Source organism: Panthera leo, chromosome B4 (assembly GCF_018350215.1).
Source record: "Panthera leo isolate Ple1 chromosome B4, P.leo_Ple1_pat1.1, whole genome shotgun sequence".
Lineage (NCBI taxonomy): Eukaryota > Metazoa > Chordata > Mammalia > Carnivora > Felidae > Panthera > Panthera leo.
The window spans coordinates 82668360-82693023 of NC_056685.1; the positions used below are offsets into that span (position 1 = coordinate 82668360).

The 24664-nt window shown below is 46.6% G+C and overlaps 2 protein-coding genes and 2 non-coding genes across 8 annotated transcripts in view; all 4 read right to left on the reverse strand.

Moving 5' to 3' along the window:
- The window catches only part of BAZ2A (bromodomain adjacent to zinc finger domain 2A), a 34966-nt gene extending 26355 nt beyond the window's left edge, over window positions 1-8611 (reverse strand). The window contains exons 1-3 of one of the 5 annotated variants that reach the window (XM_042946892.1): window positions 8514-8611; window positions 7968-8199; window positions 3102-3186 (exon numbers count right to left, since the gene is read on the reverse strand). The gene's annotated coding sequence lies outside the window, so the exon portion shown is untranslated. Of the gene's footprint in view, window positions 1-572; window positions 1558-2471; window positions 2893-3101; window positions 3187-6676; window positions 6696-7967 lie in introns of those variants that run through there. The other 4 variants (XM_042946893.1, XM_042946897.1, XM_042946894.1 and 1 more) reach the window with 4 other exon arrangements.
- A 1221-nt stretch (window positions 8612-9832) lies between these two features.
- On the reverse strand, window positions 9833-16722 carry ATP5F1B (ATP synthase F1 subunit beta). The gene is made up of 10 exons (XM_042946899.1): window positions 16531-16722; window positions 15874-16056; window positions 15469-15643; window positions 14241-14362; window positions 13811-13995; window positions 12914-13072; window positions 12662-12784; window positions 11530-11742; window positions 10908-11109; window positions 9833-10098 (listed from the first exon to the last, which is right to left on the reverse strand). The coding sequence occupies exons 1-10, from the start codon at window positions 16655-16657 to the stop codon at window positions 10001-10003; spliced, it is 1587 nt and encodes a 528-aa protein (XP_042802833.1). The 5' UTR covers window positions 16658-16722; the 3' UTR covers window positions 9833-10000.
- Window positions 14085-14155, reverse strand: LOC122225731. Its single transcript, XR_006205335.1, has one exon. It is a non-coding gene; the product is annotated as a small nucleolar RNA SNORD59 (small nucleolar RNA).
- LOC122225732 lies at window positions 15734-15808 on the reverse strand. The gene has a single exon (XR_006205336.1). It is a non-coding gene; the product is annotated as a small nucleolar RNA SNORD59 (small nucleolar RNA).
- Window positions 16723-24664: the final 7942 nt, after the last annotated feature.

Below are 24664 nucleotides of genomic sequence, written 5' to 3' on the forward strand. Positions count from 1 at the left end.
AAAAGGTTGAAGAAAGGGGAACGTAAAATCAGCATCAAATCCACCCTATCAAAAGCAACTCAAAAGAACCAACGAGTCAAAGAGAGGGGCAAGAAAAAAGGACAATGACACCGGACTTGTTATTATTTCCATAATATCAACCCCAAAATCTCCACTGAACACAGCAATGATACTATCTTAACAGTGATGCTGCTGCTGTCACATAACCATATATCCATTCTTATCCTGGACCTCTAACAGTTCAGGTGGGAGGTTTGTGACTGGAAAATACTGAAAAGATTCTTTAAAAAAAAATTTTTTTTAATGCTTATTTTTGAGAGAGAGAGAGACTGAATGTGAGTGGAGGAGGGGCAGAGAGAGAGAGGGAGACAGAATTGAAACAGGCAGGTTCTGAACTGTGAGCACAGAGCCCAACGTGGGGCTTGAACTCAGGAACAGAAAGATCATGACCCAGGCCGAAGACTGACGCTCAACGGACTGAGCCACCCAGGCACCCCTGAAAAAATTATTTAAATGCCAGTCTTAAACATTAAACAGTTTTTAGGATAGTCCAAACGATCTTAAAATCTCACCTCTCAAAACGTAAAATCCTGTCACCAACTCCTCTCAAACCAAACCCAGCGTCTAACAAAGTGCCTCAGGACATAGTACACACAGTCCATCACTATATGCTATAGTTGAAATCTTCTGCAGTTATCTGGGGGGAGAAAAAGAAAACCTGGACGCATGATTTTGTGCAGAACAAAGGAAAAGCTTACCACTCTCTAAGAAGTGAGAAGATAGAAGGTGTCTTTTATGTACTAAAGAGTAAGTCATATGACAGCTAACTCTCCTTATTAGTTGGTTCTGCTTATTAAAAAAGTACACCCTCCAGTACCCTACATCAACTAACAGGCTTCCCATAGGGACTTAGGCTAGAATCACCAGTGAGAAACAAGTCCACCACCTGCACTCTGCAAATCAGTACCTATCCCAACACATAATAAATTCCATGCTCAGAGTCTACCCTTTGTCACCTCACAAGCTCACTTGACAAGGTGCTCTGCAATACAGAAAGTTATACTTAAAAATATATTAAGCAGGACCCTAAAAAGCCACTCTCATGCCACAAAAGATTCCAAATCTTCCTGGCAGCTTTCCATGCTGAGAGAATTTGCATCACTTGTATTGAAAGTGCAGCAGGGCTGGTGGATGACTAAGTTTGCTTCTCGATGACCTCTAGCTCAAGGAAAAAAAGAATCCAGACAGGGAGGCAGAGATGCTCTGGAGGGGGGTGTGGGGGTACGGATGGGGATTCTGTGAGTCAACTGCAGTGACTACACTTCCAGTTGACAAATTAACTTTACAAAAAAAAAAAAAAAAAAAAAGAAAGAAAGAAAAAGTCAAACGAAAGGACTCTAAGACCACATTGTTGGCAGGATCCAAGCTTGCCCAGAAGGCCTCAGAAAATGAAACCAAATCTGATTAAAATGGACATTTCAAAACAACGAGACGCAGCAGCAAACGCACAGCTGCCATTTCCCGGCCACTTCCTGCGGGAGGCTTGGGGGAGGGGCTGTTTGTGTACAGATGGAGGTGGAAGCCACCCCCCTCATCTCCCCCCCCCCCCCGCCCCCCCAAGGACGCACATCTCGCACTCCAATAAATCCTACAAAGGATGTCTGCTATAGGCATTTCCTTTCCTCTGAAAATTGGGAACATTAGGAAAGAAAGGGATGATACAGGGTCATCTTTTCTGTCACGGAAATGGGGATCCCCTTAGTGAGGGATCCCCTTCCAAGGGGGATCCCTCTTTATTCTTCCCTTCAGCCCCTAAAAGCCGAGCTCAAATGCAGACGTCTCAGCATCAGCCCTGTGAACTCCCATCCCCGGAGGGGGAGACTCCCGGGACTCGAGGGCCCCAAGCCAAGCACAGCACCACTCCAGCAAGGCCCTCTCCTGCTCGCCACGCTCAAGAGAACCTGCGCCGCTCAGTGAGGGAGACACCCTGAGACCACTCAAACCCCTTTCCACCCTCCACTTGCCGCTGCCAAAACGCCCGAATCCCCACAGAGTGTTTAACCCGCCCAGGGAACCCCCTCACCCACCCTTCGCACTCGTGCAGTCCCCACCCCCACCCAAGGAGGTGGAGCCCCTCCCGGGGATTCCATCCGAGTCCCCCACAGGAGTCATCTCCACCAGCCAGGCGGCTTCTCCGCCTCCTCGTCGTCGCTGCGGCCGTCGCCGGGAGCCTCCATAGCTCCTCCCGCCCCCGCCCGGGTCTTCAGCAGCCCCAGCAGCCCCCTTCTCCTCCAAGCCCCTTGGGCAGAGAGACTCCCGCCCGGGGCTGGGTCCTAACTGGAAATAAGCTCAAGTCAGCTTCTCGCCCAAGGCGAGGCTCTAGGCAGCACTAGAGCCTCTCTTCCCTGAGGGAAGCCTAGGATAAAAGCGGGGCTCCCTCCCCTCAGGCCCCCAGACGTAGCCCAACAGACCTGAGGCGGCGGCGTCCAGCCTGGCTCGGGGCTTGTCTCTCCCCGGGGTACGGGCGGTTCACATGGCCGCGCTCCGGGCGCCAGGAGGGGAGGGGACCGCGGGGGAGGGGGTCTGGGGTCCGGGAGGGGGGAGGGGGACGCGGCTCAACCGCGGGGCCCAAGCGGAGCCAACATGGCCGGCGGGGGAGGAGTGAGCCGAAGCCGGAGGGGGGCGGGGAAGCTACGGCCGGGAGAGAGCCGCCCTCCTCGGCCTCCACCACCGGGTCCTAGCGCCGGGCATCCTAGCTCCCAGACCTGGATCTGGGTCCTAGCGCCGCGGTGTCTCCCTAGCCTGCGAGCAGCTCCCTCTGCACCAAGTCTCCTTGTGGTCCTGTTTCACAATGAGCAAACAGAAAGGCGTGCCAAGGTCCCAAAGATTAACCTAAAAGACCAGATCAAAATTTTAGGACCAAGGCATATCCAGTCCCTTAACAGGGGTGGGGGTGGAAGTGAAGGGGATCATTTCAGTGGCAGTTATTTCCCAGGCTGTGTAGCGGAAAAGACGAAGTGTAGAAGCTGAAGTCAGGGAAGTTCAGTCCTGATAAAGGGGTGGAGAAAGGAAAGAGCCGGCAGCATCTGCTGACCACTCACCTCTGTCCCGTGGGGGCAGCCTGGTCCTGCCTGGATCACCACTTTCCCAGCGACATCTGCAGGGCTCTGGGGGTCAGGAAGATGCCTGTGCGTAGGAAAATGAAGCATTGGCTCTGGAACCAGACAAGGAAGACCCGAGTCTAGCCAAGACCTGAGTCTAGCCCAAACCTGGTCAGAGGGGCAGGGGACTACCCGGAAAATTGACACAGCAATTAAGATGCCCCAAATGTCCACCTATTCTATAATCCCAGTACTTTTTTTTTTTTTTTTTTTTTTTTTTTTGACAGGATTAGAGGACTGTATGAAACTCAAGAACAGGAAAGAAAAAAAATAGAGGACTAGGGTTTGGTTCTCATCTAAAATGTCTAATGCAGGGCCCCAGGATGGAGAACAGTGTCACATAAGGTTAGAATTTACAGATTTTCTAGCTCAATCTGCTCTTGTTTGGCAGATGAATTAAGGCCTGGAGAGGTTAACTGACTTGTTCAAGGTCAAAGAGTGGATAAATTGTGACCAGAAACCAGGTTTCCTTTCCTTGTAACTCAACAGACTTTGCAGGCTTCAAGATAATTCCTATTCAGTGCAATGCAATGCAGTTATACAAACAATTGCAAAACTCAGGCTGAATATTCTGGAAGAGGAACGGAGTGTGAATAATGAAACTCTGGCAGTTTTGAGGGGTCAACAAATACCTTTTCTTATGTGGGTCTGCGAGGAAGAAAATCTGAAAACTGGGTGGGGGCAAGGCAGGGCCAAATACATCAGTCTAGACTGGATTTCCTTACTTCACAGAGGAGTGGACTCTTCCTCAGTTTTGGGAACAGACACTACTCCGCACTACAAACGGCTCAGAGGCTAATAAAAAAGCGAACTTCAGCAGAGTCTTAAAGTGTGTGGGCCAGAGTGAGGAGGTTTAAGAGGGTTAAAAGGGTTTCTCTCCCTCTCCAGAGAAAAGCAGATTACCAGGGGGAAGGAGCAGACAGGTAGAAATCAAAACCCTTCTCTCTTCCCTGACTAAATAATAGATTTATAGGTCACCGTTAAGAAAAAAATAAGGACCCCAATAGCCTGCTGACCTTAAGTATCTGAATTAAATAGGAGCCACACTCAGGGGACAGAGGTCCTTCCTTCTGGAGAAAGCAGGGATCCAGCAAACTTCTGCTAAGGAATGCCCCACCTTCCCCAAAATAAAAAAGTAAAAAAATAAAGGCAGATGAAAAAGAGAGCTAGGGCTTGTAAATGGTTTCCTAAAGGGCAGCTACATATCTTTTTCTCTTCCCTTTTCCAGGACAGATGAGGGAGAATCTTCCTACCTCCCACCCCCAATCATAGAGCTGGCCAGTCAGAGTCGGGAGGCAGGGGAGGAGACTGCTCCAGTGAGACGGGTGTAGCCACGCCTCTTCCCCCACCACCACACACCCACACACACCCACCCGCTGGCTCCACTATGCTCCGGAAGAGCCGGTTACTCCTGTGCCCCACTGACTGCCCCCACCCCTTCCGAGCCCCAGGCCTAGTCTCCAGGGCAACCCCTAGGACTATCCCAGCCAGGAGCGGTAGGAAAGAGGGGTGTTTGGATAGAAAGGCCACCTGGGATTAGAAAAGAAAGTGAGGCAAGATCCACTCTTCCCATCTGGTGCAGAAGGACTTCAATTACCTTCCTCCCTGAATGAGACCCCTCCTCATCCCATCTAAGCAGAGATCTTCCTTACTCTTTGAAGAAGGGTGAGGGTGGGGTGTCAATATGCCCAACAGCTGGGTATTTACTTCTAGTCAGAAGCCACCCCAGGCAGCAGCTGTGCTTCTCCCCACCATTCAGACAACAGAGGGCAGACTGACCCCATATGTCCCCAAACATTCCTCAGTCCCATCAGATGTGGCCAATCACCCACCCCATCTCCCTTTAGGAAGCTACTAGAAAGGGGAAGGGGCAAATGGTCATCTTTTCAGCAACCTGTGAGAAGGATATCTAGGGAATACTCTGAACCTCTCTCAAGCCACGCCAGTGGACGGGTAATGAAGAAAATGAGAAGGGAAAAATTAGCACCTGCTCCCCCTTTCTCACCCTCCCTGTGATCCTGCTGCACCACCCTGACTCTGGGGTCAGCTGCCACAGTGCCTGGCTCCACTCTGGAGCCAGATGGCTGGGGCTGGGAGGAAGAAAAAGAAAGGAAGAAAGAAGGGAATTTGTTTGCATCCCTCTACCCACCTCTCTTTCTCTCCCCCTCCAGATATCCCTGGAATTCAAGCCCAACACCACTGCTGACCATCCTTTCCTCCCCCCAGCTACCTCCCAGCCAATGGAACAGGACTCAAAGTCTGAAGCAAATCCAGACACCCTGTCCCCTCATCCTGGAGTGGGGAACAGTGGGGGAAGGATGAAAGCACAAGAAGGGGCAGAGCTAGGGGCACTGCTGGACTTGGAGCGGGGGAATTCCCCAACAGAGGTGATGTAATTATTAAAGATTTCCCTTGCCCTCCCTGGCTGAATAGTTTATAGTGTTAATATGATCTAGTAGAGAGAAAGCCCCCAACCCAATAACCATTCCAACTTGCTCCCCTCCCTCTTCAGGTTAGTGCAAAACAGTCTCCTCCCCCTCTATATTTTGGGGAGGCTAGATTCTCTTACAACCCATCAAAAGGACCATAAGCCCTCCTCCTCTTCTCTGCAAGTTGGTATATGTACGCCCTCAGCTCACATACCTGTTTGGAACTCCCCAATGAGCTTCTCCATGGTGGTCTTAGAAGAGGATGGAGAAAGTCTGAACTTCCTTAGGGTGGGGGACTTTTGCATCTGAGCAGAGAAGGCTAACCTTCCCACGCCTCTCCCAACACCTTTAGAGGCTCAGTTCCAGCCCCTCACCTACTATCTTCCAACAGCCCCTTAAGCCCATAATCAGAAGATTCTGGGTGTGCCCTCTCTGCCACCCCCCCTCCCCCCATTCCCTGACTCTGGAGGAGCGTTCCTAAGCTGGATCAGCCCACCCCAGGTTCAAGAAGGCCTTTCCCACCTAGACTGGTTGGCGGGTGCTGAGGTCGGACCCCTAAACTCCAGGAGGGGTGGGGTGGGGTGAGAGCTACAGAGAAGCTTTAGATGGGGCTTAGTTGAACTTGAAGGTCTAAGTGGAGCAGGGCCCGAAAGTGCCTATAGCCTAGGCTAACCCTCCAACCTTCACTTACTACGAGGAAGAGGAATTGGGGTGGCGGTTATTCCCCCTCCCATTGGAGGTTAGGATGGCGTGGGAAAGCTCTGGATCCAGAGGGGAGGAGGCGAAACCCAGACCGCGGGAGATTTTTCTGGCGAGGAAGGCGCGGGGGAGGGGGGAGATCCTGGGTGTAGAACAGGACGGGTACCCGGGAGAGGTTGGCCGAGAAGCGTGAGGCGGCTTCGGATTCCGGTCGCAGAGGACAGGGGAGAAATAGGCGAGTAGATAGTGCGGGGGAGAGAGGAAGGGCAGCTCCCGCAGGGGGAGGGTCAGATCCTGAGTCCCGGGCAGCGGGGATCCCCGGGGCAGGGGACCGCAGGAGCGGCCTGCCCGGGGACTCTGGTATCGGATGGGGTTGCCGGGCCTCACCTGGAGCAGGGCCGGGCCGCGGGCGGCGGCGCAGGTGGCCCGAGCCGGGTGGCGGCGGCGGCGCCTCCTCCCCCAGCCCTGGGCCGCCGGCGGTGTGTGGGGGTTGGGGGGGGTAGCACTTAAAGGGGCAGGAACTACTGGGGTAAGGACAAGCGCTAGAGTAAGGCAGTCGCGAAGAATCCGCTGGGGGAGGGGGAAGCGGGTGGCGTCTCCTAGGGGCCAGAACCAGGAAGGATCCCAGATGGAGGAAGAGAAGAGATCCCAGGAAGAAGAGACAAACTTCTATGGTGAAGTGGGGGATGGTGGTGGGTCCAAACTGGAGGAGTTGGGAGAGCTCCGCCCGCGCTCTCGGGACTCCGGCAAAGATCTCTTCACAAAGGAGGGCCGGGAAGGCAGTGAGAGTCCCAAGGACGCCAAGGAGGAGTGGGGGTGCGGAAGAAGGAAGGCCGAGGCTGCTGGGGGTAACACACAGAGGCCCTGCTAGGTGAACAGGTTCTCTGTGTTTCAGCTCCACAGGGCCCGATTTCCAACAGCTGTGGAAAGGCATAGTCTCCTTCCCCCAGCACTGCCCACGTTTAAAAGCTTCTGGAATCAGGAAGCCACGAGGGCAAAGACCTCCTAGGCCTTTCAACCTCAATCCTGCCTTTCAACTCTCTCACTCAGTGTTAGTGACTGGAGCTTAGGGGGCCGCCAGTAGCAGCCCTAGTGGGACTGCTGTGGGACCGTGAGAATAGGCTTTATTTCAGTTTTCCCCCAACCACCACCACCCTTGCAGCAACCTCTGGGGCAACAGGAAGCAGCTGCTCAGTGCAGCCCCCACCTGGTGGTGGGTCGCGGTGGGGGAGGAGAGAAGTCAGGGACTTAAAAGGCCTGGGAGAAAATAAGGGAAAGAGAGGCACCTTAAAAATTCTCCAACGCAGCCAAAAGTGAGCTTTACTTTGCGGGGTGGGGGGGGGGGGGAGGCCAGCAGTGAATACTGTAAAATATTACTTGAATCTTCAGCAGCTTAAATGGGGAGGAGCAAGGGGCTGTGTGGGGGCGTGGGGGAGACAGTGAGGTGGGGAGAGCCCCGACCTGAGGTGCACAGTCTCAGGCTCTTCCTGGGAACCGAGCTTGCCAATGTTCATGATCCCTTGGTCGGCAGCCTATCTGAGCCCTGTGCCCCTATAGTCCCGTTTCCCCTCCTTCACCCCCCAAAAGAGCAAAGGTTAGGCCCCACCCCTGCTGAGTCAGCCAGGGAGGGAGGTAGGCATCCTTCAGGCCTTCCCCCAGGGCTGGTCCTCATACTTACCCATGTCCAGCTGGCAGGGCTCCAAGGCTGGGACCACCCAGCTCCTCACTGTCCTTGGTTCCCCCTTCACGTGAAGGCTGGTGTTAGATCCTCCTAAACTGTGAGCTGGGAACTAGCACGAATCAAAAAGCCAATGTATGCTTCCTGCGAACCACAGCCTGAACTGCTGTAGGGTGATGTCCCTGTGTGACAGACTGGGGTGGGGAGGGAGGAGGGAAGGGCGGGGCTTTCTCTGGGTGGAGAGGGAGGAGGAGGCGAGGACAGGGCAGAACCAGGAGAAATATGGAGGAAGGTTAGATCTGTGTTGACACTCCAGAGGCGTGGTAGAAGAGAGTGGTAAAGGGGGAAGGAAATAAATAGTTGCAGCTAGTGAGAGGGAGAAGGTTCTCGATGAATGCTGAGGCACGTAAACGTGTGGGGGAGGGGATGGAGGGATACAAACGACCTTAAGGATCACAGTTACCAGGTCTGCATCTGGGTAACATGGAAAAACAAAGCAGAAAGAGCTGACCCATATCCTGGGGCCTTTCTGCACCAGTTTCTTACCCATTCGAGTCAGAACCTGGAGAAAATGCCCCCACCCCTATAACTCAGCATTTCCCCAAATCCAGGCTTTTCTGGGAGCAAACGACCAGGCACAGTCGGCTCAGGGGCTCCACCTTCTGTCCAGATCATGACACAAGAGAGACTAGTGCCAAGGACGTCATAGGCAGATGGGAGGAAACTTACAGGCCTCTACTCCACCCCTGGCACCTTTCCCAAGGCCCCTCCTCAACCTTCAGCCCCCAGGGGCCTCTGAATTGGGATCTCAGTTTGTCCCCGCCCTGCTTCGACCCAACTTGAATGCCTCAGGGGTGGAGCCTATAGACGCAGGCTCCTCCTCAGGACAAAAGCCCCAGCTGGTTTGTAAACAGTCATTAGCGAAGAACCACATCCCAGCAAATGGCCTTTATGGATTTCAAAATGGTGAGATCAGAGTTCTTGCAGCCTCCAGTCCTCCCACCAGAGGGCAGTAGGAGATGGGCCCTGGCTCAGAAAACACTTAAGGGGCACCAAATCTGACCTTGCACTTGTTTCACTGTGAAACGATACTTTTGAGTACTCCTAACCCTGCACTTTTAGTGGCTAAAATGAAGGGTAGTTTATCTAATTCCATTATGTATTTCAGAAGCCCAACCCCACCCCCACAAACTCTGGAAATTGGCATTCCTTTTAAGATTCAATCTCCCTTTCCTAAAGGATCTCAGCAGAGCTCAGGATTAGGCCTCATAGTTATTTTACACCATGCACTGCCTGAAACAATCATACAACTCTATGTTTGCCCAAAATATAAATCAGCAGGCAGTAGTCAAGGAACTTTCTGAAAAAAGGAGGGTGGGGGGAGGGGAAGGAGCAAAGCCAAAAAAAAAAAAGCCTAGGTAAAACAGAGGGGGGGCCCTTTTGACTCAATCTTTGCATATTTGTTATTAATCCTTCAGAACACTCATTTCCTAAAAACTGGATTCATTCATTAACCCCTGCTTTGTCTTAGAATAGTCCCCTCCAGACCCATTTTTCCACAATATACTCTTCTAAAAATAAAAAATACGTGCTTTTTAACCAACAGGAATAAACTACATAGAATATTCAAGAAGCAAATAATTTGCTTTGACAAATAACAAAAAGGCCAAAGCTGAGGCCCTACTATTGAGATCACATCATCTACAGGGAACCCCTCACAAGACCCACAGCTGTCCATCAAGACAATGGCTTTTCATTTTTGATGACCCCATTTCAAACATATGTGGTCTACTTTGTGCTGTTTCTTACAGCCACTCTAATGTTCAGTGTTGGTTATGTTGTCAGGACCAAGAAAAACAGACCAATTCTGACAGGTGTACATTTTATTGGAAACCTTAAATACTCTTCAGACAGAACACAATGTCTTCAATCAAGGCTCTGATTGTGGCCTAAGGAGTAAACAGATTTTTGGATTAGGGGCAAGGAAAAGTACAGCACAGAGGACAAGCGCTTAGTTTGCCAAAAGGATTTCCTCACGAATGCTCTTCAGCCAGCTTATCAGCTTTTGCCACAGCTTCCTCAATGGGTCCCACCATATAGAAGGCCTGTTCTGGGAGATGGTCATATTCACCTGTATGGGAAAAAAATTCAATGGTGAGAAGTGGAATGATAAACTTTTTGTGGTATATAAATACTTCACCACTTGGGGCAACCAGTCAGAATATGATAAATGTGTGTCATCCAAGAAATCTTTTAACAAACTTCTGTCTTAAATCCAATTTACAAGACGATATAGTAGGGATTAAGAATAAATGGTCCTGGGGCACCTGAGTGGCTCAGTCGGCTAAGCGTCCGACTTCAGCTCAGGTCACGATCTCGCGGTCCGTGAGTTCGAGCCCCGCGTCGGGCTCTGGGCTGATGGCTCAGAGCCTGGAGCCTGTTTCCGATTCTGTGTCTCCCTCTCTTTCTGCCCCTCCCCCGTTCATGCTCTGTCTCTCTCTGTCCCAAAAATAAATAAACGTTAAAAAAAAAAAAAAAAAAAAAGAATGGTCCTGGCCACATAATCTGGGTTCAAATTCTTGCTCTCTACCTTGGCTGGATGGTATCAGAACCTGTTATTTTAAACTTTTCTGTGCTTCAATTTTCCTAATTTGTAAAAACAAGGATCTGTAATTCACTCAGAAGAGTAGCTAGGACTGAAAGCACTCAGTAAGTGTTGAGTATTGTATGACAACAATCAAGTGATACAAATTTCACTCTCAGAAGTAGACGATTTCCAAAGAACACTGACAGACAATAGTTTTTAACTAAAAAAATTCTTTAGACACAACATGCTTATACATTGCTTGATGATGGCTGGCATGGGAACATAGCACAGTGAACATTAGAGATTTCAGCTTCTCTGCTATTTTATATTCAGCTTTATACTGGCAGTCTCACCTGCCAAAATCTGCTGGAAACCTTTGATGGTCTCCTTCAGAGGTACCAGCTTCCCCATATGACCTGTGAAAACCTCAGCAACCTGGAATGGCTGAGACAAGAAACGCTGTATTTTCCGTGCACGGGACACAGTCAACTTGTCTTCCTCAGAAAGTTCATCCATACCCAGGATAGCAATGATGTCCTGGAGAGATTTGTAGTCCTGTAAGAAAACAGGAGGCCTGAATAAATATTCAGATTCTTTTAAATTTGGACAAAAACCTCAGGGTTAATACCACCTTGTATTCACACTGAGCTTAGTACAAAGCATTTTAGCACATTACCTCACTTTGCAAGTGAAATAGTGGTGAAATTACACGCTTGGAAGCATGAGGGCCCTCAGCTAAGATCAGTGTCTTATTCTCCCCACTTCTAGTCTACTGCCATTAGGAAAAAATGGATTCTAAATCTAAGTACCTGGAAACCCAAGAGACCCTCATTAATACTCTTTAATAGAAACTGCAGGTCTCCTCTTTGCTCCAAAGCAAATCACACAAGTCACCAGGAAGGCTTTGGTCTTAATATAGTACCCATATACCCACTATATGACTTTCTAGTCACTGATCTCACCTGCAGTACTCACCTGTAGGATCTTTTGTACCCCACGGGCAACATCATAATGCTCATTTCCAACAATGTTGGGATCCATAATTCGAGAGGTGGAATCCAGAGGATCCACAGCTGGATAGATACCCAACTCAGCAATAGCACGGGACAGCACAGTGGTAGCATCCAAATGGGCAAAGGTAGTGGCAGGGGCAGGGTCTGTCAAGTCATCAGCAGGCACATAGATAGCCTAGAGTGAGTCAAGAACCCATGAAGAGCAGCAGGAAGCCAAATAATTCTGTTTAAAAGCCACGCTGCCTTTCTGCCCTCTCCTCATTATTTCATTACAACTTCTTAGCATTTAAGAGTCCACCCCCAAAAAGACTTCTTACCATCCCTAATACCTGCTGAGTGAGCTTATAGATGATCTGGTCCCTCCAAGCTGTGATGAAAAATTTTCACTGTCCTTCCTTTTGTTCTTCATCCTACATTTTAACCCTATTATACTGATACTTACACTTTTAGTTAAAAACAAAAAACCTTGCACGATTGCAATGCCTCACTGAAAGTTACTACAATTTAGACCCTTTAGATAATTTTACTGTTTATACCATCTACATATATGTCTGAAAATGCATAGTGTAGCACATAAGTACAGTGCATAAATACACTGAATAATTAATGTCCGGTTTCCATGCATCTCCAGACTCCTCAGGCTAGAAACCACTACACTTTGTAATCTACATTCACATACATGCCTTTAACTACCTTAAAGGAGCATTTCTTAACTTTTTAGTCTCTAACATGAATCCATAGAATATTACACATTATTTCGGGGAGCTCATTAACCTTGTTAAAAACCTTGAGGGACACCTGGGTGACTCAGTTGGCTAAGCGTCTGACTTGAGCTTAGGTCATGATCTCGCGGTCTGTGAGTTCGAGCCCTGCAACTGTGCTGACAGCTCAGAGCTTGGAGCCTGCTTCAGATTCTGTGTTTCCCTCTCTCTGCCCCTCCCCCACTCGTGCTGTCTCTCTCTCTCTCTCTCTCAAAAATAAATAAACATTAAAAAAAATAAAAAACAAACCTCGAGAGAGAAGTAACTAGGTTTTATATTTCTCTGTATCTAACTTTACATAAATTAGACCTTCATCCATTTCATTTTTCTTACCTGCACAGAGGTAATAGATCCCTTCTTGGTGGTGGTGATTCTTTCCTGCATGGTACCCATGTCAGTGGCCAGGGTAGGCTGATAGCCCACCGCAGAAGGGATTCTACCCAATAGAGCAGACACCTATAGGGAAAAAAAAGAAAAGAAGGGGGAATGAGGACACAGGTTTTAGGTGTCTACATCTTAGCCTCATCTGCATCATTCCATAAAAAGGTCAAATGAAACAGATCCTCCCAAACCTTCTTCTCTTACCTCAGAGCCAGCCTGGGTGAAACGAAAGATGTTATCAATAAAGAGCAGTACATCTTGACCCTCTTGGTCTCTGAAGTATTCAGCAACCGTCAGTCCAGTCAGAGCTACTCGGGCGCGAGCACCAGGTGGTTCATTCATTTGACCATACACTAGCGCTACCTGAAGTAATCATACACAATCAGAAAACCTGGGAGAGGAATATGGAAGCCATATGCCCAAGGACCCCAAACCAGAGAAACTACCAAAAAACCCTCCTTCTCAGCAAGTGTCATTATGATTTGCAAATTTCTTTTCCCTTTTAGAGACGTGGTTCAAACACCACAAAGATTTATGTTATTGAAGCAAAATTCCTGAAATAGGAAATAAGACTAAGTGAAGGGCACAAAATAGGGCTATTTGAGACATCTGAATTACCTCCAGCTTTCCAAAATTAACTTTCAAATGATGGGACTACCTACTAAAAACAAAGTCTGAAAATGTAATCTGATATCAAAGAGAAAAGAAAATGTGTGTTAATGTATTAGATTGTTGGGGGAAAACACTGTCAAGAATTTCCTTTGTGGGTCGCCTGGGTTGGGTCAGTCGGGTTAAGTTTCTGACCTCAGCTCAGGTTATGATTTCACGGTCTGTGAGTTCGAGCCCCGCGTCGGGCTCTGCTGACAGCTCAGAGCCTGGAGCCTGCTTCAGATTCTGTGTCTCCCTTTCTCTCTGCCCCTCCCCTGCTCACACTGTCTCTCTCTCAAAAATAAACATTACAAAAAAGTTTAAAAAAAAAAAAAAAAGTGTCATAGGACACTAAAATGAAACTCTAACACAGGGTTTCAGCTAGCATTGCAGTCAACTAAAATGGTTCCCTGGCACAACTACTATGTGAACATAAATCAGCTTACTCCTTACCTTGGAGGTAGCATCTTTTAAGTTGATAACACCAGACTCAATCATTTCATGGTATAAGTCATTGCCTTCACGGGTCCTCTCACCAACACCAGCAAACACAGAGTAACCACCATGGGCTTTGGCCACATTGTTGATTAACTCCATGATCAGTACAGTCTTGCCAACTCCAGCACCACCAAACAGCCCTGGAAGAGGTTGAAAAGAAGCAATATTTGAGTGCTGTGTTCCCAAATAAGCAAACTTCAAAAAACAAAAAACCCTTTTTTCTCTTTTCCCTTCTCAGGAATGGCATCTGGCTTCAGCAAACTCAGAAGAACGAAAGTCAGAAGCTACTCATCAGTGAGGGATAGATCTCAGTACCCACTCATTACATGATAGGATTTTTTCTTCCCACGTTAGGTTTGGAAAATATGTACCACCAGTAACATACCAATTTTGCCACCCTTGGCATAGGGAGCCAGCAGATCCACAACCTTGATACCAGTAACCAGAATTTCCTGCTCAACACTCATCTCCATGAACTCAGGAGCCTCAGCATGAATAGCTGCAAATCTGTAAAGGTTGGAAAAGAGGAGCAGGGTCTATTCATCCTGTTGAAAGGTTCCTCCCAATTCTAACCCTTTACTCATAGTCTCACCTCTTATTTTTTTTTAAATTTTTTTTTTTAACGTTTATTTATTTTTGAGACAGAAAGAGACAGAGCCTGAATAGGGGAGGGTCAGAGAGAAGGAGACACAGAATCTGAAACAGGCTCCAGGCTCCGAACTGTCAGCACAGAGCCTGATGTGGGGCTTGAACTCACGGACTGCGAGATCATGACCTGAGCGGAAGTTAGCCGCTCAACCGACTGAGCCACCCAGGTGCCCCTCTCACCTCTTATATAACACTCCAGACAAGTTGTCATGTGGCACCTAGCCTAATGTTCTGCAATAAAGGGAATTCCATTATCTCACGAAGCAATGATCCCATTTCCAAACATTTTAAAAAATTTTCTAATGTTTATTTATTTTTGAGAGGGAGCGAGCGAGAGAGAGCCAGCAGGGAAGGGGCAGAGAAAGAGGGAGAGAATCCCAAACAGGCTCGACACTGTCCTTGCAGAGCCCGACACAGAGCTCATTCCCATGAACCGTGAGATCATGATTTGAGGCTAGATCAGACCCTTAACTGACTGAGCCACCCAGGTCCCTGTCCCCATTTCCTAACCGTCGTAAAGATTTTCTTTTTAATAAGCCCTAACCTAACAGCACTTCTTCATATATCATTAGGAAATACAAAGACTTGCTACTTCTGGAAACTCCACAACCTAAGCCTTTGGTATTAAAAGTCACTTAATCAATTTGAGTCCTAAGAATCAAGTTTTCTAAAATTAGAACTTCTACATTCTCAATTTTCCTCAGAAAAAACTACATTTGTGGTTTTAATAACAGTATCAGCATTTTAAGTATTCTCTGCAGGAAAATTTTGCTACACTAGGTGTTGCCTTAATGTACAAAACTGCAAGAGGGGTGTCTGACTGGCTCAGTCTACTTGAGCATGTGGCTCTGGAGTTCAAGCCCCAGGTATGATGTAGAGCTTACTTAAAACAAAACAAAAACCCCAAAACAACCTACAGAAAAAGCAGTTCCTTTGCATGTAGATACAGGAGGAGGCATACTTACTGTTTGGTTTTGATGGGACCTCTCTCATCAATAGGTTCTCCAATGACATTCATGATTCTGCCCAAGGTCTCAGGACCAACAGGAATTTTGATTGGTGCACCAGAATCCAGGACTTTCTGGCCTCTAACCAAGCCTTCTGTACCATCCATGGCAATAGTCCTTACCGTGCTCTCACCTGTTAAAGGCATTGCAGGTTATACAGAAGGACAAGTTGGCTTCATATGATGAAGTTCAGCTGGCTGAAAGGCCTAAATCAGCCAAGACTCCTTCTCAGTACCTAAATGTGGCTTCAGCATACTCAGAAGAACGAAAGTCATTTTGATAAAATCATCATAGAAGGAAGACTGATGTGGGGGATATTTGGACTAAACAAGCTCTTTACCATTTCTAACAAATTCTACTTACCCAAATGCTGAGCCACCTCCAAAACCAGCCTGGTGTCCCTGCCTTGCACTTCTAGGGCATTTAGGATGGGTGGTAGTCCCTCATCAAACTGGACATCCACCACAGCACCGATGACTGCCACGATGCGCCCGGTGGCAGCGCCTGCCTTCGGCGAAGGAGATGTTTGGGCGGCATAGTCTCTAGCTAACAAACAAAAAAGATTGGAAGAAATCGGGGTCAGGGCTGTTAGTGGTAATCGGAAGCCCCGTCTTAACCCCCAAGAACTGGTAAATTCGGCCCATGACCGGCCTCGTCTCGCTTGCTAGTAAGACGAGTCCGGAGGGAAGGCCGCGCAACAACCGAGAATGCGTCTGCACAATTTTCCCATGCACAAAACCCCATGATTCGAGGGCTCAGTGCCCCCATTCACAGTAAGGTCAGTGCACCTGCCCGCACTTTTCCGTCACAGAGAACTCCTTTTCCAAAATGAGACGAATTAGGTCTAAGAAACCTCCCGTGGGCGTCCTATTCTGGTTCTCCCGCCATTAGAGGGCAGGTCGCTGGCCCTGACGTCCTTCTAACACCAGAGACAGCTTTAGGCCCAAGTGAAAATCTGCCCCCGGCTCAAGGTCATGGGGCGGCAGAAAAAAACCCCAGCTCCTAGAGGAAGGCACTTACCAGGCTGGAGCACCGCCGGGGTGGCCCGCAGTAAGACCTGGGCTTGGGGTAGCGGCGCTGAAGAGCTGAGTCCCCGCAAGGCCCCGGAGGCCGAGGTAGCGGCCACACGGCCCACGAAACCCAACATGGCGGAGCTCGGGTGGGGACTGAGCGCTGCTGCGGTCCCGGCCGCCAACTCCCCCGCCGTTGGGGAGAGGCCTACTCTTCAGTAAGCAAGTCCATTGGATGAGTTTGCTGAATATCACTCTCAGTGCTGCTCCTATAGGTTAATAATCTCTGATCTTTTCAACCATTGGTCAAAATTGGTGCCAATCTGAATTCCTTCTTTTTCATTGGATATTGTCTGGTTAGGGGCAACCCTCAGAGACTCGAAATGTAATTGGACAACAGCGATGTCAATTGGAGAGAGTACTTGGCGGAACTACGTTAAAGAAAGGGGCAGAGTTCCTGTTGTGAAGCACGTGGGCTGTTTTTGACTGTCCTTGGGCTCTCACCTTAGATAGGACTTTGAAGTAGGTTGACAGTCTCAGGGGCGGGGGTTGGGGAAGTAGTAGCCTGGGGAAACACCACTGACGGTGACCTTGGAAAAGTCCGGAGACTTCTCCAGACTCAGAACTCGGTTTTTCTTTTGCAGTAGTACTCTTGGAAGCTTCCAGGCCGTTCAGCATGTCACGAATCCGGACAATCTAAATCACTTTAAACCGTACAATGAAAGAAATTAATGGAACCCAGTCACTTAACAGATGTGTGCTAGGCACTGAGGAAACAAAAGACTTAAGACCTCCCTTTTAAAAACAGAAAACAATGCAGTAAAATGTGATGGGTCCTGATTAGTACAGGGTTAAGTGGGTGCACGAAAGAGGGGATAAATATGGGTCACCTAGAGATGTAGGGGAATTGCCTCTAACAGTAGGAGATGGATATACCTGTTGTGAAACCGAGTAGAAATTCCTAGGATAAAGTAGGGAGACTATTCCAAGCACACGTTTGCGTGAAACCGTATGCTCCTTTTGTTTTAACTGCAGGTGAGGAAGGTTAGATAGAGGTGAAGGAAAAAAGAGAAGGGATAGTAAGATTAACAGGAGCCAGCTCTCAGTGCTTTGGATGGAATGGAGACTGGCAGAGGTAGGTGTGAGGAAGTGTTCCTGAAGTATGGAAAAGCAGAAACAGGGCATCCTTTTCTGTGTTTGGGGGTGGGATTCGAGACCTTAATCTATTAGAACCTGGCTATATAGAGTTTATAATGGTGCTACCTCCCCAGACTTTTCCCCACCAGCTCCCATTAGTTCTCATCTTTCTGAATGATAGTGAAAAATTTTCCTGTTTGGCAGGTAGAGCTATTAAAGAATTTGAAGGAGAAAACAGGAAGAGAATGTAAAATTTGGGTAATCTTGCCTAGTAAAAGGGAAAGAACCCAAGAAAACAGCAACATGTATGGAGCAGGTAGAGAAAAATAGCGAAGGAAGAAGCAGAGGACCAAAACCATGTTAAGAATTAGGAAAGACAATGTTAAGGAGAAAGTGGTCAATAGCACCAATCACATAAACATCCTGTAAAATAAGGGCTGAAAAGAACCAATTAGGTTTGAAAACTGGGGATTTATATCCTGGGTAAGTAGGGTCAAAGATTTCAATGGGCTGCATCATATGACATAATCCACATTTTTGATTTGTGACCCATGTGTGCTTTCCATTAGGCTGGGCACAGTATCCCAGTTAATAAGATCCTATATATTTTACTAGCCTCCCTCAACTATTAGAGCTTAAGTTTGTATAGATAGGCTAGGATATTCCTTAGAGTATTGTCACTGAAGCCAGACTGTCAAGGTTAAAATCTTGTTTTTGCTACTTAATAGATGTCATTGGGCAAGTTAAATTCTCTGAGCATTAGTTTTCTAATCTATAAAGGCAATAATAAAATGGAAATAATCTCATAGGGTTTGTTCTGAGATTTAAGATTATTAATGAAAGCAGCATTTAAAACAATACCTGGCACATAATTAACACTGTATTTATGTCAGCTAGTATTACAACTTCCTATTGACTTAGTGTTAAGATCCTTTGGTTTTGTATCACCAACTTTGGTCTTGGCCAAAATTTTATTAATCATCAAACACATTTATCCTGACACTTCACTAAACCCAGGTATTAGATTTTCATAAATTTCCAGATAACTGAAGCTCATTGCTTTTTCAAATGTGTCACATATTTCTTTGTTCCCTTAGCAGATAATCAATAATTTAACTTTTTCTTGGATATTTATCAGTAAACATCTTTGAATCACATTGCAATGCTAACTTTCAGTGTTACTAAGGTAGATGTCTAAGAGATGTTTCTCCATTATGCTTAAGTTTGTGAACTTAAAAAAAATTTTTTTTAATGTTTATATATTTGAGAGAGAGAGAGAGAGAGAGAGAGAGAGAGAGAGAGAGAGAATGCAAGTGAGGGAGGGGCAGAGAGAGAGGGAGACACAAGATCTGAATGAAGCAGGCTCCAGGCTCTGAGCTGTCAGCACAGAGCCCATTGTGGGGCTGGAAGTCGTGAACCGTGAGATCCTGATCTGAGTGGAAGTCAGACGCTTAACTGACTGAACCACCCAGCCCCAAGCTTGTGAACTTTTTAATGTTTACTTATTTTGAGAAAGAGCACTTACACACAAGCAGGGGAGGGGCAGAAAGAGAGGGTGGGGGAGAGAATCCCAAGCAGGCTCTGTGATGTCAGCACACAGCCTGACTCGGGGCTCAATCTCACGAACCATGGGATCATGACCTGAGCCGAAACCCAAAAGTTGGATGCTTAACGGACTGAGCTACCCAGGGACCCCTGAAGTTTGTGAACTTATTTTTGCTGTCAGTGTTTGCCCTCAGCAACTTTAGGTTCTGTTCTGAAATCAGAAAAGCTGCTAAATTTGTAAATACTGTCTAAAATAAATGTAAACGTGGTTAGTTTGAATTGAGATGGAACTTTCTGAACAAATTGTGTCATTTAGTTTAGAGTTCTGGTATGTTTTGGTCCTATATCATGTTTCTTGATTCCCGGATAGCCCAAGGTACTATTTTACTTGAAACAGAAGCTATTTATAATGAGACAATAGGAACCCCGTAGACCTAATCTGGCTTTTTACCTGAAGTTAATTCCAAATGACTGCATAATGTGTGACTGAAAAACTTACCGATTTTATTTGGTCATGCCACACATTCTTCTAGTACCCTGTAATGGCTAGGATGTTTTTGTCTCTACATTTTTTATTATCATTTTGGATGATTTCAAATTCATGAAAACAATCCATGCAATATTCTAGCTTCTAGAGTTCTTTAACCTCTGAATTCCAATTAATTTCACACTCACATTTCACTTAAGCATCTTAACTCCTCAGTCATTCCCAAATGTAATCCTTAAAAGTTCTACCTCAGAGGGTTGCTGGGGGAGGGGGGGGGGTGTCATTGGTTAAGCGACCAACTCTTGATTTCGGCTTAGTTCATGATCTCATGGTTTATTATTTCAAGCCCCGCATGGAGCTCTGCACAGACAGTGTGGAGTCTGCTCCCAAGCAGGCTCTTTCCCCCTCTCTCTGCCCCTCCCCCACTCACCCTGTCTCTGTCTCAAAATTAAAAAAAAAAAAAAAATGTTCTACCTCAGAAATTGAATACTGTCTTGTAACACCAGTTTTGGTTTTTTTCTTTACACAAGTAATACATGAACATATTCTTGATACACAGGAAATAAATCCTTTCAACAGTACAATTACCCCCAAAATCACACTTCCCCTTTCTTACTAAAAGTTTTGCATATACCCCATTCACTTTCGATCCAATTCCTTACACATAGAACTTTATATACTACCCCCACCCTTGCATCTTTTTAAACCTCAGTGGAAGCACACTGCAGAAAACTTTTATTTTTATTTAGTAATTTTTTTTTAAAGATTTCATTTTTAAGTAATCTCCATACACAATGTGGGGCTTGAACTAACAACCCCAAGATCAATAGTCACAAGCTTTTCTGACTGAGACAGCCAGGAGCCGCTTTTTCAGTAACCTCTACACCCAAGGTGGGGCTCAAACTTAAAACCCTGAGATCAAGAGTCGCATGCTCTACTGACTTAGCCCAGGTGCCCCCAGAAAAATTAAGTTGTATGACCTTTGTTTTGCAGAACCTTGTGTCAGTACATTTACTCTTTTCTTTAAATTTTAAAGATTTTAAGTAAATCTTTATGCCCAACTTGGGGCTCAAACTCACAACCCCAAGATCAAGAATCACTTGCTGTACCAACTGAGCCAGCCAGAAGCCCCAATACATCTATTTTATTGATTATGACTGCACATTATGCCCTAAGAACATGTAATAATTTATTTTTCCCCATTAATGGTCACTTGGATTGTTTCAAATGGCTATTACATGCAATAATGAATGAAAAATAAATCTTGTACACAGTGTGCACTAATACTTCTAACATAGATTCCTAGAAATGTTGGCTTAAATTATGTTAAAAAAAATTTTTTTTAGGGGCGCCTGGGTGGCTCAGTCAGTTGGGCGTCCGACTTCGGCTCAGGTCACGATCTCACGATCTCGCAGTCCGTGAGTTCGAGCCCCGCGTCGGGCTCTGGGCTGATGGCTCAGAGCCTGGAGCCTGCTTCCGATTCTGTGTCTCCCTCTCTCTCTGCCCCTCCCCCGTTCATGCTCTGTCTCTCTCTGTCTCAAAAATAAATAAAACGTTAAAAAAAAAATTAAAAAAAAATTTTTTTTTAAACATTTATTCATTTTTGAGAGACCAAGACAGAGCACGAGCAGGGGAGGGGCACAAAGAGAAAGGGAGACACACGATCCAAATGCGGGGCTAATGCAGTGCTCAAAGTCACAAATCGCAAGATCATGACCTGGGCAGAAGTTGGATGCTCAATCGACTGAGCCACCCAGGCACCCCTTAAATTTATGTTTTGTTAATGTTTATTTTTGAAGGAGAGAGGGAGACACAGAATCCGAAGCAGGCTCCAGGCTCTGAGCTGTCAGCAGAGCCTGATGAGGGGCTCGAACTCACAAACCGCGACATCATGACCTGAGCCGAAGTCAGACGCTCTTCAAATATTTGTTAAAGGTTGTTAAGGGGTACCTGGGTGGCTCAGTCGGTTAAGAGTCCTACTTCGGCTCAGGTCATGATCTCGCGGTCCGTGAGTTTGAGCCCTGCATCGGGCTCTGTGCTGACAGCTCAGAGACCGGAACCTGTTTTGGATTCTGTGTCTCCCTCTCTCTCTGACCCTCCCCCGTTCATGCTCTTTGTCTCATAAATAAATAAATGTTAAAAAAAAAAAAATGTTGTTAAATATTTTCTAGTACAGCACTTATCCTTTAACCTAATAGCTTTTGACCTGTTTTGTTTTTTTTAAAGATTTTATTTTTAAGTAATCTCTACACCCAATGTGGGAATCGAACTTACAAACCTGAGATCAAGAGTCACATGCTCTACCACTGAGCCAGCCAGGTGCCCCAACCTATGTTAATTTTTTTTTTAATTTTTTTTAACGTTTTATTTATTTTTGAGATAGAGACAGAGCATGAGCAGGGGAGGGTCAGCGAGAGGGAGACACAGAATCTGAAACAGGCTCCAGGCTCTGAGCTGTCAGCACAGAGCCGCACGCGGGGCTTGAACTCACAGACCGCGAGATCATGACCTGAGCCGAAGGGACGCTTAACCGACTGAGCCACCCAGGCACCCCCCATGTTAATTTTTAATGTCAGATTTAACTTTTCTTTTATAGCTTTTACATTTTACATCATGCTTGGAAGGATTTCCCCATAGCATTTGGTTAGAATTTGATTAATGAATTGTTTTAACAAGTGGGCCAGGTATCACCAGCATCAGAATCACCAAAACTACACTATCCACTATAACCATATGGGGTGGAGTTAAATTCACTAAAATTAAATAAAAAATCCGTTTTTCAGTCACACTAGCCACGTTTCAGATTATAACTATGTGGCTAGTAGCTACTCTATCAGACAATAAACATATAGAATATTTCCTTCAGCAGTCAGTCTCACTGAACAGAGCTGATATACCTGCAGCATAAACTGATTCAGAATCTGTATTTTTTAAATGTTTATTTTTGTGAGAGCACAAGCAGGGGAGGGGCAGAGAGAGGGGGGCAGAGGATTCAAAGCGGGCTCTGTGCTGACAGCAGTAAACCCAATGTGGGGCTCAAACTCATGAACTGCAAGATCATGACTTGAGCTGAACCACTGTCTCCCCAACAACCAGTTTTGGATCTAAAATTCAGATTCTGGGGCCACCTGGATCGCTCAGTTGGTTAAGCGCCAGATTTTGGCTCAGGTCATGATCTCACAGTTCTTAAGTTTGAGCCCCATGTTAGGCTCTGTGCTGACAGCTTGCAGCCTGGAGCCTGCTTCAGATTCTGTACCTTCCTCTCTCTGTCCTCCCCTGCTCACACTCTCTTTAAAATATTCTAAAACTGAACAAACAAAAAACAGTGGTTGTCAAATTTTGGCACATATCACCTAGATGACTTAAAGATCACTGGGGGCGCTTGGGTGGCTCGGTCAGTTAAGTGCCCGACTTCAGCTCAGGTCATAATCTCACGGTTTGTGAGTTTGAGCCCCGCATCGGGCCCTGTGCTGACAGCTCAGAGCCTGGAGCTTGATTCAGATTGTGTCCCCCTCTCTGCCCCTCCCCCACTCACACTCTGTCTCTGAAAAATGAATGTTAAAAAAATTTTTTTTTAATAAAAAAGATCACTGGCCTCTATCCTGTTTGACTCAGTAGACCTGTTTAGGGGCCCAGAATTTGTTTATATTTCTAACAAGTTCTTAGGGAGACTCCTGCTAAGTCCAGCGATCACACCTCAAGAATCACTGACCTCAAGTATCAGTTAAAGTGCAAATTTCTGGCCCCCACATGGACCTACATGCCTATCTAGCATTGGGACCTAGGAATCCACATTATCACAAAGCCCCATGATTTTGGTATGTTGAGAACCACTGGGTTTGAGATGACCACAGAGAAATAGAAGGATCCAACTCTATAGAGTTGTGAGGCTTATTACTTGTGAGAACAAAGAACAGCGGTTAAGGGACAAAGCTGTTACACTTGTAGCAGAGGCAGCTTTATAGTACTCTCTCTCCTGAACTTTGGTCATTACTACATATAGCCATGGAAATAGGTTGCTAGACGGACAATGGAAGTGAAGGTCACTGGATTAAAGCTGAAATATTTGGGCTACACTTATGGATAGGTTCTTCACATTAACAAATTATTCAGACAGGACAATAAAACTTATAAGCAAGTGACATGATTTTCCACTTTAGAAGACTGCTAGGAGAGCTTGGGTGGCTCAGTTGGTAGAATATTCAGCTTTCGCTCAGATTATGATCTCATACACAGTTCACGGGTGCAAGCCCCGTCGGGCTCTGTGCGATAGCTGGAAGCTGAGAGCCTGAAGCTGGTTCAGATTGTCCCCCCTTCTCTGCCTCTCCCATTATCTGTACGATCAAACCCTGCATTGCGCTTCAAGCTGAGTGCTTGTGCTCTCTAAAAATATTTAAAAGGCGGGGGTGGGGGGTGGGGGGTGGTCACCTGGGTGGCTCAGGTTATGATCTCACGGTTCTTGGGTTCGAGCCCCGCATCAGACTCTGTGTTGACAGCTTGGAGCCTGGAGCCTGCTTTCAGATTCTTTGTCTCCCTCTCTCTCTTCCTCCCCCACTCACACCCTCTCAAAAACAAATACATTTTTTTTTAATTAAAAGAAAAAAGAAAAAAATCCCCAACAGAAGAAACTAAAACTAGCCCAAACTAAATTGGTAGATAAAACCTTCATGCAATTATAACAACTAATTGCCTTCCTTCCCTTCCTTGAAGGGAACTTCACAGTATAAAGGTGAGGTGGCTCAGTCAGTTAAGCATCCGGCTTTGGCTCAGGTCATGATTTCATGGTTCACAAATTGGAGCCCCGCATCAGGCTCTGTGCTGACAGCTGAGAGCCTGGAGCCTGCTTCAGATTCTGGATTCTCAGTCTCCCTCTCTTTCTCTACCCCTCCCCTGCTTGTGCTCTCTCAAAAATCAATGGATTATTACTTTTTTTTTTTTGAAAGTTGAATATAAGCACCTTTATCACATGTCAAAA